General features: G+C 64.9%; 3 protein-coding genes across 7 annotated transcripts in view; 2 read left to right on the top strand and 1 right to left on the bottom strand.

Annotated features, from left to right (window-relative positions):
* Positions 1-702: 702 nt before the first annotated feature.
* On the top strand, positions 703-6186 carry LZTS2 (leucine zipper tumor suppressor 2). The gene is made up of 6 exons (XM_027648128.1): positions 703-759; positions 1272-1340; positions 2397-2843; positions 3196-3711; positions 4211-4480; positions 4571-6186. The coding sequence occupies exons 3-6, from the start codon at positions 2436-2438 to the stop codon at positions 5243-5245; spliced, it is 1869 nt and encodes a 622-aa protein (XP_027503929.1). The 5' UTR covers positions 703-759; positions 1272-1340; positions 2397-2435; the 3' UTR covers positions 5246-6186.
* Positions 6061-14884, bottom strand: PDZD7 (PDZ domain containing 7). 4 transcript variants are annotated; one of them, XM_027648124.1, is made up of 17 exons: positions 13953-14884; positions 12904-13311; positions 12580-12720; positions 12000-12174; positions 11512-11688; positions 11143-11290; positions 10854-10914; positions 9991-10416; positions 9308-9511; positions 9079-9120; positions 8733-8890; positions 8464-8555; positions 8224-8315; positions 8055-8126; positions 7105-7599; positions 6717-6817; positions 6061-6564 (listed from the first exon to the last, which is right to left on the bottom strand). In XM_027648124.1, the coding sequence occupies exons 2-17, from the start codon at positions 13094-13096 to the stop codon at positions 6415-6417; spliced, it is 2727 nt and encodes a 908-aa protein (XP_027503925.1). In that variant the 5' UTR covers positions 13097-13311; positions 13953-14884; the 3' UTR covers positions 6061-6414. The 4 variants fall into 4 exon arrangements, with proteins under 4 accessions (XP_027503925.1, XP_027503927.1, XP_027503926.1 ...); XM_027648126.1 differs by lacking the exon at positions 9079-9120; XM_027648125.1 differs by lacking the exon at positions 13953-14884 and having other exon boundaries at positions 12904-13853.
* SFXN3 (sideroflexin 3) overlaps positions 14418-15156 on the top strand; it is a 6160-nt gene continuing 5421 nt past the window's right edge. The window contains exon 1 of one of the 2 annotated variants that reach the window (XM_027648131.1): positions 14418-14478. The gene's annotated coding sequence lies outside the window, so the exon portion shown is untranslated. Of the gene's footprint in view, positions 14479-15050; positions 15076-15156 lie in introns of those variants that run through there. The other variant, XM_027648132.1, reaches the window with a different exon arrangement.

Genomic DNA, 15156 nt, shown 5'->3' with positions numbered 1-15156 from the left:
GGCCCTGCGAGTGCAGAGGCCCAGAGGCTTTTTGGGGCACTTGAGGGATTCCCGGGGCACTTTGGGGGTGCTTTAGGGGCGAGCTGTGGGGCAGTGAAGGCCCAGGTGCGCTGTGGGGCACTTTGGGGGTCTTTTGCAGCACTTTCGGGGTGGTTTAGGAGCACTTCGGGGAGGTGTGGGGCAGCAGAGGCCCGGGAGTGCCGTGGAGCGTTTTGTGGGTGTCGTGAAACTTTGGGGACGGTTTAGGGCACTCTGGGGGAGCTGTGGGGCAGCGGGGCTCACGGGTGCCATGGGGCGGTTCAGGATGCTTGTGGGGTTGGGGTGGGTGGAAGCACCGTGGGGCAGGCTGGGTGCTGTGGGGCTCAGTGGGGCGGGATGGCTCCGAGCGGACAAGGGGAGCAGCACCATCGAGGGAACCTCAGGATGCTGGGGGAACCAGAGAGGGGCACAGCTGGGCATGGAGGGTGTCCATCCCACATGTGCCAGGTGTGTGGGGAGTGACGAGGGGCTGATTCCCCCTGCTCTGGAGTGGTCCTTTGGTGCCGTCGAGTCATGGGGGTCCCTGGGGGCCCGGAACCCCCAGCTGCTCAGAGTGGGGATCTGGCTGAGCAGGGGCCGAGCCTTCCCTTGACATTTCGGGGTTGGAACGGTGGGATCCGGCAACGCTGTGCTCCAGCCGGAGTGGCTGGTGGTGACGCCACCCCAGTTGCTGACTGGTTTTACTGGGCGGCTGGGCAGCCCCTCCCTCCCCGGACAGTGGTGGGACCCTCTCGGCGGACCGGGGGGCTGGCGGGAGGGAGAAGATGGAGTCTGTTCCCACCACCTGCTTGGCAGGGCCCCGTCAGAGGCAGTGCCCCCTCTGGGCTGTGTGGGGCCCCACTGTCCCCGGGGGCGTCCGTCCCCCTGACCCGCACGTCCCAGGGGCGTTTCGCTGGGGTGGGGTACTGCGCCTTGGCTGGCTGCCGCTGGCGGGCCATGAGATGTCCCTTTGGGGGTCCTGATCCCTTATTCCTGCTCTTCCGGCAGCAGCGGGTCCCCATGGCGGGCTATTGTCCCCACCCCCCTCCCGGGGTAACCGCAGCCCACCCGGGGTTCCACCCTGGAACAGCGCACCCGACGCCGGGCTCCCCTGCCACCCTCAGTGACACGCTGGCACCATCTGCCCTGGCCCCGCCAGCCGGGGGGGCTTGGACGGGGAGGCAGCGGGGACACAGGAACCCCTGCTGCCGTTCTGTGCCCTGACCCCCTCCTCTTCCTCCTTCCTGCTTCAGGGGCCGGCGGAGCCGTGTTTATGGTGTAGAGGCCTGAGTGGACCGGACGGATGGGCAGCGGCTGGCGAGGTGAGTGGAGCCAGTGGTGGGGGTCACCCACCTTCCCACCCAAGGGTATCAGGAGCATGGTGTGAGGTCACGGTGCCTGGGGATGGCACGTGCCGGTGGGGGTGACGGTGGCAGGGGGGGGCTGGCTCACTGGCATCTCTCCGCTGCTCGCCCCTCCCCGGGCGCTGGCAGACAGATTGATTTCAGGTGACAGCTCGGCGGGAGAGACCGTGCGGGCAGCCGCCCCCCCTGCCCGCGCCCTGTGCCAGCCGCAGCCCTGTGCGAGATGCAGTGAGGCAGCGGGGGATGGATCTGGCCCTTCGGCCGGCTCCCGTCACGCGGGCGTATGGCATGGGTTGGAGCGGGGGGGGGGCACGGAGGTCACAGCAGAGCACTGGCAGAGCCCCTCAACTGGAGGGGGTGGGAACAAACCCCCATGTGTTAGGGCTGGGAAAGAGCCTGGTGCCCACCAGACGACTTCCCCCTTGGTTGCCCTCTCCAGGGCACCCTGTGCCCCACTGTGGATGGTTGGGGGTGGGGGGCACCCTCTATGGGATCACTGCAGGGAGGTGAGGGTTGTGGGGCCGAGGAGGTGGCTGACACTGGAGTGTGAGTCTGTCCCTCACTCTCTGCAGGGCTGCACTGGTGGGTGCCATGGGGCAGGCAGGCGGCAGGCTGCACATGAGCTGGCTCTCTGCAGGCCTCTCGGGATTCGCCTCCAGTCTTGGCACGCTTCCCATGGCAGGGTCACTCCAGGGCATGGCAGGAGGCAGGACCACATCACTGCTGTCCTACAGTGCTACCAGCACCCCACAGCCCCTGGCAGCCCCATGCTGCTCCACTGGGGTGCTGAGCACAACTTGGGGGGTGCTGGTGCCGCTCCTCCAACTAATCCTTATTTTGTTCTGGCTCATTTGGCATCTCTTTCTGACTGCTTCTCCTTGGGCCAGCCCATGCCCAAGGGGATGGTGGCTGGGAACCTGGGAGTGCCCTTGTGCCCAGCTGGGGATACTGGCATCTGGTGGGGCACGGCCAGTGGTACCCACAGCTCTAATACCCTGTCTCCCTTGCCTGCAGGCTGCCCGTGTGCCCCTGCCTGCCGGGGGCCCCCCCGCCATGGCCATCGTGCAGACGCTGCCAGTGCCCCTTGAGGCCGCTGCCGAGGGAGCCACACAGCTCCGTGCTGCTGCCTGCTCGCCCCCTGCCACCATGGGCAGTGTGGGCAGCCTCCTGCCCGTCCGGCCTCGCCATGACCACACCAGCCAGCCCTGTGATGGGGACCCCTCCACCACCTTCTGCAAGCAAGAGGGGCTGCTCCGGGCCACTCCTGAGGAGCCCCGTGTGTCTGTGCCCATCGTCACCCACTCCTATGCCAACGGTGGCTTCTGTGGTGACTGGCTTGACGCCTCCTCTCCTGCCAGCCCCTGCAGTGACTCAGATGAGCTCCGTGATGACCAAGCACCAAGTGATCACCTTCGAGGGCCACCCCCCAAGCTCATCCCCGTCTCTGGCAAGCTGGAAGAGGTGGGGGGGGCAGCAGCAGAGTGGGTGGGTGCTGGGGTCTTGACTTTACTCCCCATGCCATGCTGGGACTGTTGGCTCAGATGTATGAACTGGGACCACATGGCCACACTTATGGTGTCCTTTGGGAAGTGGTGGTCCCCATGCTCTTAATGTCCTCTCTGTGCCAGGGGGTTTGGGGAGCCCACTTGGGCACCCCATGGAAAAGGGATGGAGTGAGTGGTGACTGGCCTTTGTCTTCTTTGGAGTGTGAAGGCATCTAGGCTGAGGGCACCCCTCATCACAGTCCAAGGCAGCCTTTCTTAAGGGTGGTGGGTCCTCCCCAACCCCTCAATCTCCCCTGTTTTCCTGACAGAATGTGGAGAAAACCCTGATCCGCCCCATGGCCTTCAAGCCAGTGGTATCCAAGCTTCGGAGTGCCCAGCCAGGCACACGCCTGGGGCTCTCGGAGAGCCAGGTGAGCCTCACCCACTTGCTGGGTGTCGAGAAGCCTGGCTCTCTGAGCTGCCGTGCCAGCACCCTCTCCGACTCTGGGCGCAACTCCCTCTCCAGTCTGCCCACCTACAGCACGGGCTGCAGCCAGCACCCAGAGGTGGGTGCTCTGCCGACCACCCCCCATGGCCCCCTTGATCCTCCGGTGGGCTGTCGCCCCTCCAACTCGGACAGCGGGCGCTCGTCCTCCAGCAAGAGCACAGGCTCGCTGAGCGGCCGGGGCCGGCCCTCCTCAGAGAGTGGCTCCTGCGGACGCTCGCCTCTGCCTGGTGAGGAGGCCATGCTGGTGCGGGAGCTGGAGGAAAAGCTGCGGGAGAGGGAGGCCGAGCTGCGGCTCCTGCGTGACAGCCTGGATGAGAATGAGGTGGCCATTTGCCAGGTATGTCTCTGATGTCCCCCTGTCCTGTTCCTGTCTCCCTCCCTGGGGCATGGGAATTCCCTTGGCTGGGAATAGGGACCCTTTACAGACTCTTGTACGGGGTGCTTTTTCCTGTGGGTCTGGGTATGTGGGTTTTTCTCACCAGCTGAATGGTCCTATATAGTCCCTGGGAGGGTCTTGTATGGCCCATGGGGCCAGTTGTATAGGCTGGGGGGCTTTATCTTGGGGTGCCCTTTTTTGAATGAGCCCGAGACTTGTGGCATCTCCCTGCTGGTGATGGGGCTGAGGGAGCCCTGTAGGCTCTGGGAGTGCTGACACGGGGGGCCCATCATGCAGAGGGATAAAGGGGCACAAAGAGGTGTGTACCACACTTCCTGGACCCTTCCTCCATCTGGGGGAGATGCACTACCCCCTCTATGTGATGCCGATCTTGGAGAGGACAACAGAAGTGGGGGCATGCTGTGCTGCCTCTCCAGCACCTGTGCATCCTATGGCCCAGGTGTATGAGGAGAAGCAGCGTCGGTGTGAGCAGGAGCTGGAAGGGCTGCGGCAGCGCTGTGTGGCCCAGGCACGGCAGGCGGCCCACGCGGCGCAGCGGGGGCAACAGGTCCTGCAGCTCCAGGTGCTGCAGCTGCAGCAGGAGAAGAAGCAGCTGCAGGAGGACTTGGCCCAGCTTCTGCAGGAGCGGGAGCTGCTGGAGCGGCGCTGTGCCTCCTTCCAGCGGGAGCGCACTGAGCTGGCACCCCGGCTGGAGGAGACCAAGTGGGAGGTGAGTCATCTGGCAGCACCAGGCACGTCAGGGGGTACAGGCTGTGGTCAGGGTTTCCTGGCCAACGTCTGAGGCCCATTGTCCCCACAGGTGTGCCAGAAGTCAGGGGAGATCTCTCTGCTGAAGCAGCAGCTGAAGGAGGCGCAGGCAGAGCTGGCACAGCGGGGCGCGGAGCTGCTGGGGTTGCGGGCTCAGCTGCGGGAGGCACGGGCGCAGCTGCAGGCAGGCGAGCGGCGGGCGCAGGGGCTGCAGGAGGCCGCCCGCCTCAAGGCGCTGGAGCTGGAGGTCTGCGCCAACGAACTGCAACGCCGCAAGAGCGAGGCCGACCTCTTCCGTGCCAAAGCCGGCCGGCTGGAGGAGGAGGTGGTGGGGCTGCGGGAAGCCGCCCGTGGGCGATGCCCCCCACCCGGCGAAGGGTGTCCCCCACCTGGTGAGGGATGCCCCCCACCCGGCGAAGAGCCTCGGGGCAGTGCGGGGCTGCGGCGGCAGCTGGAGCGGCTGCGTGCGGAGGTGGCCCTGGAGCGGCGGCGTGGACAGGAGCAGCGGGATGCCTTCGAGCAGGAACGTGGCACGTGGCAGGGTGAGAAGGAGCGGGTCATCCGCTACCAGAAGCAGCTGCAATACAGCTACATCCAGATGTACCGGCGCAACCGGCGGCTGGAGCAGCGGCTCCAGCATCTCCGGCTTCAGGGCGAGGACCCTCTGCCCGAACCCTGTGATCCCCCTGACCCACCCTTTGAGGAGATCACGGCCACCGAGATCTGAGATGCTGCCTGCCTTCACCCCATGTTTGGAGGGCTAGAGGGGCCTCCAGCCCCTGTGATTTTGGGAGCTGTTGGGCTGTGGAGGGTCCCTGCTCTCCCCTCAGCTCTGTAGACTGCTGGCACTGTGAAGAGGCAGAGGGGACTGCAGGTGCTGTCCCCTCCCCAGCATGGAGGTTTTGGGGTGAGGGTGCATCAGTGCTCACTGCAGTGAGGGGTGCCCGTGAGATGTGAGGTCAGGTGGGTCCTGAGTCCCGGCCTTGGGGCCGCCCGGAACTGGTTCCTGCTGATCCTCTTAGTGCCTGGGGATTAGTGGTGCTGGCTTCAGCCAGGGTCACCTTGGGTAGGGGGGGAGGGCTGACTTGTCCCCTCCCTCTCGTCCCTGCTGGCACTGTCACCCAGTCACTTGGCATGTGCCCTGTCCCTGCCCATGCCAGCCTCCTTCATGCCCCTCTGTGTGTTTGTCAGGGAATTCGTTTCTGTGCCATTTTAAATAACTCTATTTTTATAGGACCTACCAAAACATATCACCCTCTCCCAGCTCACACTCCACCAGTCTGTGCCCCCTCACCCCTGCCACGGGGCAGTTTGCCCTCAGTGCCTTTCCCATGCCCTTGCCCCCAGAAACCCTCTGTTTCCTGTCCCCCCAAAAGAGCCCATGCCCCTGTGATGCCCAGCCTGCCAGGGGAGAGGGGTGCAGTGCTGCATGTGCCAGCTGGGGACACTCTGGGGACACCCCCGGAGTGGGCAGAGGGGGGGAGCCCAGCTGGGCACCGAGCGGGAATCAAACCAAAGGAAAAGTCTGTCTGTGCCCCAGTGTGGCTTGGTCACCCCTGGCTCCAGGGGGGGATTTTTGTACTTTATTCCAGTCGTGTCTCGCTGGCTCACCCATGTACCACCCAGAAACGGCAATTAAAAAACAAGCCCCTGGCTGTGTTTTTTTCAGGACTGTGTCTGTGTGTCCAGAGAGGGGTCAGGGGCCACCTGTCCATCTCCTGTGTTGCCAGTGGTGCTCTCCTTTGGGTCCTGCAGTGGGCAGCTGCTCTGTGCCCTTGAGGTGGGTCTGGCTCTCCCACCCTCTGGCTGTGCTGAGACCAGCCACAGCTCAGTGTAGAAATAAGCCATCTGGCTCCTCTGGAACATGGGATGGCTCCTTGAAGGGAAGGTACAGCATCAGTCTGAGGATGCTCCAGGCACCCGCACCACCAGCTCCATGGGCTCCTTGGCTTTGTTGCGGTAAGCCTGGCGGATGATGTCCACAGCCTTCTGGTGCGTGACGTTCTGCAGGCTCTCCCCGTCCACCGACACCAGCTCCTGTCCGGCCTGGCTCCCGCAAGGGAAGACAGTAGGGTGAAGTGCAGCTCCTTTTGGAGTGCCTGGGGACTGCCACCAACCCAGCGGTACCAAGGGATGGGGGTGTCTGGATGTCTTTCCACCCCATGGCATGTGCTGAGTCCCCCAAGGTTCCCCCGTACCTTGAGGATGCCACTGAGGAAGGCGGCTCCACCAGGGAAGATCTTCTCAATCTTCACCACTGGCTGTGCCCTTGACTCGATGCCACCGGAGATGCTGATCCCTGCAAGGGAGCCGCGAGATCCTCACACTCGGGTAGGCTGGGACCCCCACCCACTCACAGGCATGGCACTGCCTTCCCCTGGGCAGCTGCACCTCCATCCTACCCTGTTTTGGTAGGTCCTACATGGATGAGGGGTTGGGGCAGGGGCAGCTTTTCCCCCCCTTCTAGTTTTGGAGGAGTGCTCTGGGTTTTGACCCTTGTCAAAAGGGTGTCACCCATACCAGTGATGCTGGTGCCAGAAAAAGGGTCCTTGTCCCACCCCTGGGGTCCCCTGGTGTGCCACCCACCCAGCGAGTGCTTCAGCTTGGAGAGTGTGACAGTGAGCAGACGATATTCCTCCTCCTCCTCTTCTTCCCTGCTGGCATCCTCGGGGCCATTGATGGCTGCTCCAGCCTCTGCCTCACCCCCTGTCCTCCCAAAGAGAGGGGAAAGAGAAGCCCGTGCCCGCCGGGGCTTCCCCAGCACCTCGGCCCCTCTGTCAGGTGCTGTCCCGGGAGACTCCTTGCGCCAGGTGGCCCGGGGGCTGCGCGAGCGCCCGTGCCTCTTGCCTTGGGGGGGCTCAGCCAGCAGCCAGTTGGGGGACCCGGGGCCAAGGGTGGGCAGGGGGCGGCTGGTGCAGGCGTAGGCATCCACTGGCACGTCGGGGAGTGGGGTGTAGGTGCGGGGGTGAAGCCGGCGGGGGCTGGGGGATGCTCTTGGACGGGCTGGGCTTGACTGCTGCTCCCCAGCTTCCTCTAGCTCTGGGGTTCCTGCTGGCTTCAGCAGGAATCCACCCCGATAGTCTGAAACGAGAGGGGCTCAGGGATCTCTCCAGGACCCCACAGCCTTGCTCCCTGGGACCCCTGTCTCTCAAGGATCCCCCTGGACCCCTGCAGCCCCACTCCCCATGACCCCTGCCACACAGGCATCCCCTGGGTACTCCAAATCTTCCTCAGATAGTCAGACACCCCAGCTCCCCTCCCTAGGGCATCTGACATCCAGGGATCCCCAGACCCCAGCTCTCTCCAGGTATTCCAAATCCTCCTCCCCAAGACCCCTTGGCACCTAGGATCTACAGATAATGCTGCTCCAGGTCTTCCCAACACCCAGGGACACCAGGTGCCCTCTTCCCTGGGACCCCCTGCACCCAGGCATCCCAACTCCCTTTCTCCTCCCTTAAACTGCCCCTATATCCTTTCCATCCAGTAGGGGCTCCACAGGCAGCCTGGTGTCCTGGCTGTCTGTGGGTGGCACTCACCAGGCACTGGTGTGATGAGGTGTCTCTTGGGGGGGACATCATGGCGGGCTGGCCGGAGGGCAGGTGAGCGCACTGTGGTCAGGAAGAGCTCCCAGTCACCCCCCAAGCCGCACTCACCCCTGCCCACTACCTCCCCCCACTCAAGGTCCCTGGGGGGGCTGGGCTCCACCTGAGCGGCTCTTTAGGGCATCGAAGGCTTCCAACTCCAAGGGCATCACCATGCTGTCAAACCGGCCCAGGTCTGTGGGGGCCACCACACTCCTGTCAAGGCAAAGAGGGAGGACAGGTTGTGGCAGCCTCTGGGATGGAGCATGATCAGGGCTGATGAGTGTGTCTGAGAGTCTGAGTTGATCACACATCAGGCTGGGCAGTATTGGGGTACACTGAGATACTCCCCAGCAGCACTCACCTCACATCCCGCAGCAGCAGGACCTTCTCAGGCCGGTCCAGGATGGCCAGCAGTGGCCGCACCAAATCCTCCACACTGCCCTCGTGCAGGTACTGCGGGCACAGGAGGGGTGTCAGTGGATGCATGTCCTGCCCCCCGTGCCTCAGTTTACCTCCCAGAGCTCAATGTGGGCACATAGTGCTCGCCATGCCCCTGGGATGCAGGAGCTTCCCAGGGATGAGCCCAGGCTGGCAGCACTTCCCTGCCTGTGCTCTGCCTTTGGTGCGTACCCGGGAGCAGTGGCGGAGCACGGCTGTCACCTCGTCGGGGCTGAGGAGGCGTGTAGCGGTTTCCTGGATGTGCGGGAGCCGGGCCTCAGGATCGCTGCCATTGGGCTGCAGGGTGGTGATGCCCGTGGGGCCCAGGATGCTGGCACGCTGGCTTTTCTCTGGGGAGGCACATCAAGGAGGGGTGGCCAGCGGGGCAAGGACTGCCCCAGGCAGCCCAGAAAGCTCCCCATGCCCCCCACCCCAACAGCTCGCTCCACACCAGAGTGGGACAGACACACACAGCACAGGGCCAGGCACATGCAGAGCCTGCCCCACACCCCCCTGGGCACACGGGCACCCCCGTTACCCCGCTTCAGGCTCCGGATGACAAACTTCTGCACAGCACCTACTGCAAGGGAGATGGAGAGGGGTGAGCACCCAGGGGAGTCGGCAACATTGCTGCCCACTGTCAAAACTGCATGCCTGAGGAGCCCCTCCCTATGCACCCTCCATGCCAGGGATGCCACAACAGGCCCATACAAGGGAGGACCAGTCCCAGGTTGAGTCCCTCTCTGCCCTGTCACCCAGTCCAGTACCTCTGTCCCCATCGGAGCGCCCTGGGGACTTAGTGCGTGCCCGACGGTCAGAGGCAGGGGCCTCCTGGCTCGGGAGGGCCCAGCTCTGGCTGGTGGCACGGCCCCCCTTGAAAAAGAGGTTGACAAGGGTCTTGGACCGGTGCAGCCCTGGGGGGGCCCCCCGTGCCCCTTGTCCATCTGGCTTCTCCTTCTTCCGCTTCTCCTCTGTGGACAGAGAGAGGGGGTCTTTGGAGAGGCCGGGGGATGCCACCCCAAACCTTGTTTGGAGGCAGGGAACTTTGGGGGATTGGAGGGGCTACTGGGAGACACTGACTGGGAAAGAGTCCTGCTGTCGGGTGCAGTGGGTCTCCAGGGGACTTGGGGTTGGGCTTTGGGGTGCCTGGCAAGCCCCATGGACAGGGTTGCAGCTATGTGGGGCTATAGAATACCCAGGGTTAGCAGTCAGGGGTCCATATGGGCTATAGGGTGCTAGAGTAGGGACCAGAGAGCTTGACTGTAGGAAGTCCAGGAGTAGTGTCCAGGTATCCATGTGGGTCAGGGACTATGGGATGCTCAAGCAGGAGACTCACTCCAAGTGGGGCAGGGGTTGAGCTGCGAGACTCACAGGGCTGGGGGTGAAGGGCTGGAGGGGGACACCAGCCAGGGGTGAGTCCCATTGTGTGGGGCCATGCCCCAGTGCCTACCGGCGACGGTGAGGTCACTCTGGGAGCGTGTAATGGGCTGCCGTGGCCGGCTGAGCGCCAGCAGCAGCGCTGTCTTGGGTGAGTGGGTGAAGGTCCGGCGTGGGTGAATGCTGGGGGTCTCGCGGGTGCCCTGGCCCCGGATGGCCGTGTCCCGCAGCAGCTCAGGGGGCCGCACCGTGCGCCGCGTCTCCGGCAGCCCCTCGGTGGCTGGCTCAGTCTGCATGGCCCGCTCGGCGCGCTCCCGCACCCAGCTCCGCCGCGGCCCATCCTCCGTGGAGATGGCCACATCCACGGTGCGGGCTGGGGGCCCTGGGGCAGCCATCCCCAGCCCGTTTACTGTCCCTGGTGCTGGCCCCGAGGAGTAGGAGGAGATGGAGGAGCTGGTTTCTGAGGTTTGAGACAACTGCTGCAGCTGCCCGTTGGTCACTGCAAAGGCACAGCGTGAACACAGTGTGACACACTGTGGGCCACCAAGGGTTCCACATCCCCCCCAAAACAGAGGACGTGTGGGGACTCATAGGGCCGTGGGGATTGCAGGGCTGCTAGCAGGCACATGGGGGGTACTGGGTTCTTGAAAAGGGACATGTGGAGTCCCACAGAGTAATGGGGACCAGTGGGCTGCTGGCCACTGCATAGGGATCATGTCCTCTCCAAAGATGGGGACACGTAGGACCCTGCGGGATCGCAGGGCTGCTGGCTGTGGCATAGGGGGCCTTATGCCCTCTCCAAAGCCATGGGATCCCATGGCATGTGGATATTCTCCCTCCCCAGAGTGGCAAGACACCAGTTGCATGGGGATCCCAACCACAGCCCCATGCCCCAGCCCCGCATCCCTGCCAGTACCCGCAAGGCACTGCCCTTACAGCGACTGAGCCAGCAGTACTCGGCCACCAACTCCTTGTAGGCAGGGAACCGGCCTGTCTCCTACACACGGGGAAGAGGACAAGGGGGTCAGTGAATGCCGGCTGTCCCAGCGAACCCGATCTGGTGCCAACCATGAATAATGCATCGCCCCTTCCCACCCACCTGAAACCCAACCAGCCGGCAGCTGCACCAGCCCCACGGGCACCGAGCCGAGCTGGGGCAGCGCCAGTATGGGGACACACCAACCCTTGCCTCACCCGAGGATCCCATAGGCCGGGGTGCAGGTACCTTGATGGTGAGCATGATGTGGGTCTGCCCCTTGAGCACCTCCACTGCCTTGCTATGGCTTATGTCTTCAAACTTGACTCCATTGGCTGCAAGGACTTGGTCTCCCACCCGAATGCCGTTCTGCTCCGCCAGCCCCCCAGGGTCCACCCTAGGGCACAGAGGGAACAGCATGGGATGAACCCTTGTCGGAGTTCTGCTCCTGCCCCGCACCTCCACGTGGGTAGCCCCATGCCCCAGCACCCTTGGTGGTGGTGCCCACAGTCTTTTGAGGGTGGGGAGCTCAGCCAGGGAGGCAGTGCTGAGCCCCAGTGTGGGCACAGCACAGACTGGGGCGCTATGTCCCCCTCATGCCCCCTGGGTCAGCCGTACTTGGAGACATAGATGCCGAGGCCAAACTCCCTGCCACCACGGATGTTGAAGCCCAGGCAGTAGTCATCAGAGGTGGTGTAGAGGTGGACAATGCGCCGCAGCCCATCCTCGGAGCCGCTCTCCGATGGTGTTGAGCCGCTTTTCTCCACCACCAGGCGTCTGTTCACCACATCCACCCTGGAGAATGGGCACAGCGTAGGGGGGCTTGGGGATCTGGCTTTCATCTTCTAGCAGGATGGGGCCATTGGTGTCACCCAGTGGAAGAGAGTGATGGGGATGGGGGATGTTTACGATGGCGCTTGCACCCACCCTGCCTGCTCCAGACCTTCCTATCTCATCCTTCACCTCACCCTGGTCTCTCCCCACCTTTGCTAGAGAGTTCTGATGCCCCCCACCCTGGGGTTCCCCCAGCTCCGGATCCTTCTGTCATCCAGCATCTCTGCCATGCCCTCCAGGGGGTTGGGTTTTGGGGTGCTGGCCCCACTCACCATGCTGTCTTCTCCTTGGAGAACTTGATTCCTGGCACACGGCCCATCCGCCGGACCACCATGCGGAGGCGGTTGTTGCCGGTGAGGACCTTGACAGCACTGCTCATGGTGATGTTCTCCAGGCTCACACTGTTCACCTCTGTGATCTTGTCACCAACACACAGCCCAGCCTGCTCTGCGAGGGGCACACAGCTCAGGTGGGCACCTGACTGGCACTGATGTCCTTGTTTGGTAACCCCTCCCTAAATGTGTCCTCGACCTCATTTGAACCCCATGGGAACAGAGGTGAGGATGCCTGACAATCACACTGAGACAATGGCAGGCGTGGGTGGCTTGCCACCTCACTGTGGCTTGGGGAGGGAGCTCAGAGCAATTGGCACGGCTGCCTACTCCTGTTTCCTGCTCTTCTCGGAGGGCAGCCTGAAAACCCCATGGCCAAAAGGCAGTAGGGAGCAGATGGTGGCTTTCCACCGTGAAGGGTGGCATTGTCGCTGCAGCACCATGTCAGTGTGACCTTCTTGAGAGGGTCTTGCTGGCACATACCTATCCCCACTGGTGTCTCTCGCCCTGTCCTTCTTACCGGCAGCACTGCCCTCCTCCACTTTGCTGACAAAGATGCCCAACCCATGCTCGGAGCCACCACGGACACTGAAGCCCAGTTTGCCATCTGCACTCTTCTCCACCGTGATGGCATTGATGATGTCACTCTCGTTGCTGCTGGCTGTGGGGACAGGGGAATGGATGACTCACCCAGGCTCAGTGTGAGCAATGGCAGGGGGTGTCTTTCTTACTGGGGATATCCCCAGTCCCTGGACAGCCCTCCCTGCCCCCAGACCCATGGAACCCTGCCGTCCCAGCCCTCCTGGCCATAGGGGTGGGCGGAGGGCTGGGACACGCCACGCACCTTCGATGGGGGCATTGATGAGGATGACACGGCCCATGGGGGAGGTGGCGCGGGTGCTCCGGGTGGCCCCATTGAGCAGGCGGCTCTGCTTGCTGAGGAGAAAGTGGGGAGCCAGGCTGGCCTCGCTGCTGGAGCTCCGCGACCGGCTGCCCACCGTCATCCCCGACAGCACCGCCTCCCAGTCCTGGGCCATGGTGGTGCTGGGCACTCCGGCGTCCCGGTGTCTGGCTCAGGGCTGGCTGTGTCCTCACAGGGCCAGGGCTGCCCGTCAGCCAGCGGGGGACATGGCATAGTCCAGCAGCACATGCCCAGGCTTGGGCACCGCTCTCTTTTAGCAGCGTGATGCTGGGGACAGCTGGCGTGGGTGCTTGGTGCTGGCAGGACAGGTCCCAGGTCCAGCAGCACAGCCTGGAAGAAGGAGCTTTGTGACCTCCTCCCCAGCCCAATCCCCTCCCGTCCTATAGTGTCCTCAGGGTCAAACTGTTGCATGCCTCCTGGGTACCACCATGGGGGTGTGGGAACAGGTTGCCCTGCCCTGGAGCAAGGATGCTGGAGTGCAAAGGGGCTCTACCTAGCAATGCAAATCCAGAATAGGGGGTGCAAAGGGGCTTTATGTGGCAGTATAAATCCAGAAAGGTTCTGGAGAGGGGACACGGGGACATCAGCTTTACACCAGAAAGTGGGACCTGACCCCTCCGGCCACTCTCCACCCTCCCTAGGGCTCCTCTAGATTCCCAATGCCGTAGGGCAGGAGATGGGTGTGCCGCTCCCTATGGCAGTTCCCGCGGGGATTTTCCAGGCGTGGGTGAAACGCCATCACGGTGCCCCCCCCCCCCCGCTTCGTCCCCCGCTCGCCCCAGCCTGACCTCAATAAATAAGTGATGGCCCCGGCTCAGGGGACACTCTGGTGTCCCGACTGCTGCCAGCCCCCCACGGCACCCACCCGCTGCCCCTCTCGAGCATCAGCCGCCGGTCCCCCCTCCTCGAAGGGGTGCAGGGGACCCCCCTACCGCCGTCGCTCCCTCCCCCTCGCCCCGTGCCCTCCTCACCTGTCCCCATGGTGCCACCTGCGAAAGAGACACCTGGCAGCAGCGCGGGGGGGATGGCGAGGCCGGGGGGCAGCACCGCCTCCGGCCCCCCCGCCCGCGGGGATTGGCTTTCCCAGCGGGACCGGCGCGGCCATCGGGTGCGGGAGCTGTCAATCGAGAGCGGCCGGGGCTGGCCTTGCAGCTGGCGGGGTGGGGCAGCCCCGTGCGTATCCCCCGCCACGGGCTGGGCGTGGGGGTGCCCCGGGGGCGCGTCCCCCCACGAGGCTGCGTGGGGCAAGGAATGTGGTGTTCCCCCTCACCTCCTCCCTTTGCGCGGAGCATGCCAGAGCCACACAGGGGAAACTGAGGCAGGGGAGGAGAGGTGTAGTGTCCCCCCGCTCCGCTAACTCCGGTGATGCGAGCCGGTGTCCCCCCGTGTCCCCCTCCCCGGGGGGGAACGCTTCCACCCCCGGTCGGCCGTGACCCCCCGGACCTCCCGGAAGGGCCCGGCCCCTCCAGCGCGAACCCGACACCGCGGCGGTTTCAGGTGATACGCGGCGGCCGGGGGGGCTGCGGGAGGGCGGCGGGGGGGCGGCGGGGGCGGGGGCCGGCGCGGGGGGGCCGCCCCGGGGCAGCGCCCCCCGACAACGCCGGGGTGAGGGGCTGGGGGGGCACGGCCGGCGTGGGGACACGCACCCACAGGCACACGCACCCCATGCACTCGCACCTCCACGGCATGCGTGTTCGTGCCCTGCCGCGCACTCACAGACCCCGCGGAGCGCCGCCCGCGCGTGGACACGGCCCCGCTCGCACACACGCGTGTGCCCGCACGCACCGCCCAGCGCTCGGGCCGGCGCCCACTCCTGCGGAGGCGCGGCCCCGCGCGCGCTTCCGCGCAGCCGCCGCGCCACGCGTGGACGCCAACGCGGCGGGTGCGAGCGCGGCGCTACGGGCACGCGCGGGGCGCGGACATCGAAACCCGCGCGAGCCCGCGGACACGCGCGCGCGCGCGGCTGCTGAAACGAGGACGCGCGGAGACCGCACGTGAACACCCACGTGCGAAGACGCGCACACGCGAGCACCCGAGAGAGCGCGGAGGCGCCGACGTGAGCGCGCACACGCGCGCGCGGCCACGGGCATGCACGTGAGCGCCCACGGACACGCCCACGCGCGAGCGCTCCCGCGCGTGGGCGCCGCGTGCGGCTCGGCACGTACCGCTCCCCCC

Source organism: Corapipo altera, unplaced genomic scaffold, assembly GCF_003945725.1.
Source record: "Corapipo altera isolate COAL_440 unplaced genomic scaffold, ASM394572v1 56, whole genome shotgun sequence".
NCBI lineage: Eukaryota > Metazoa > Chordata > Aves > Passeriformes > Pipridae > Corapipo > Corapipo altera.
The sequence above is the reverse complement of the archived record's forward strand: the minus strand, read 5'-3'. Positions and strand labels throughout refer to the sequence as shown.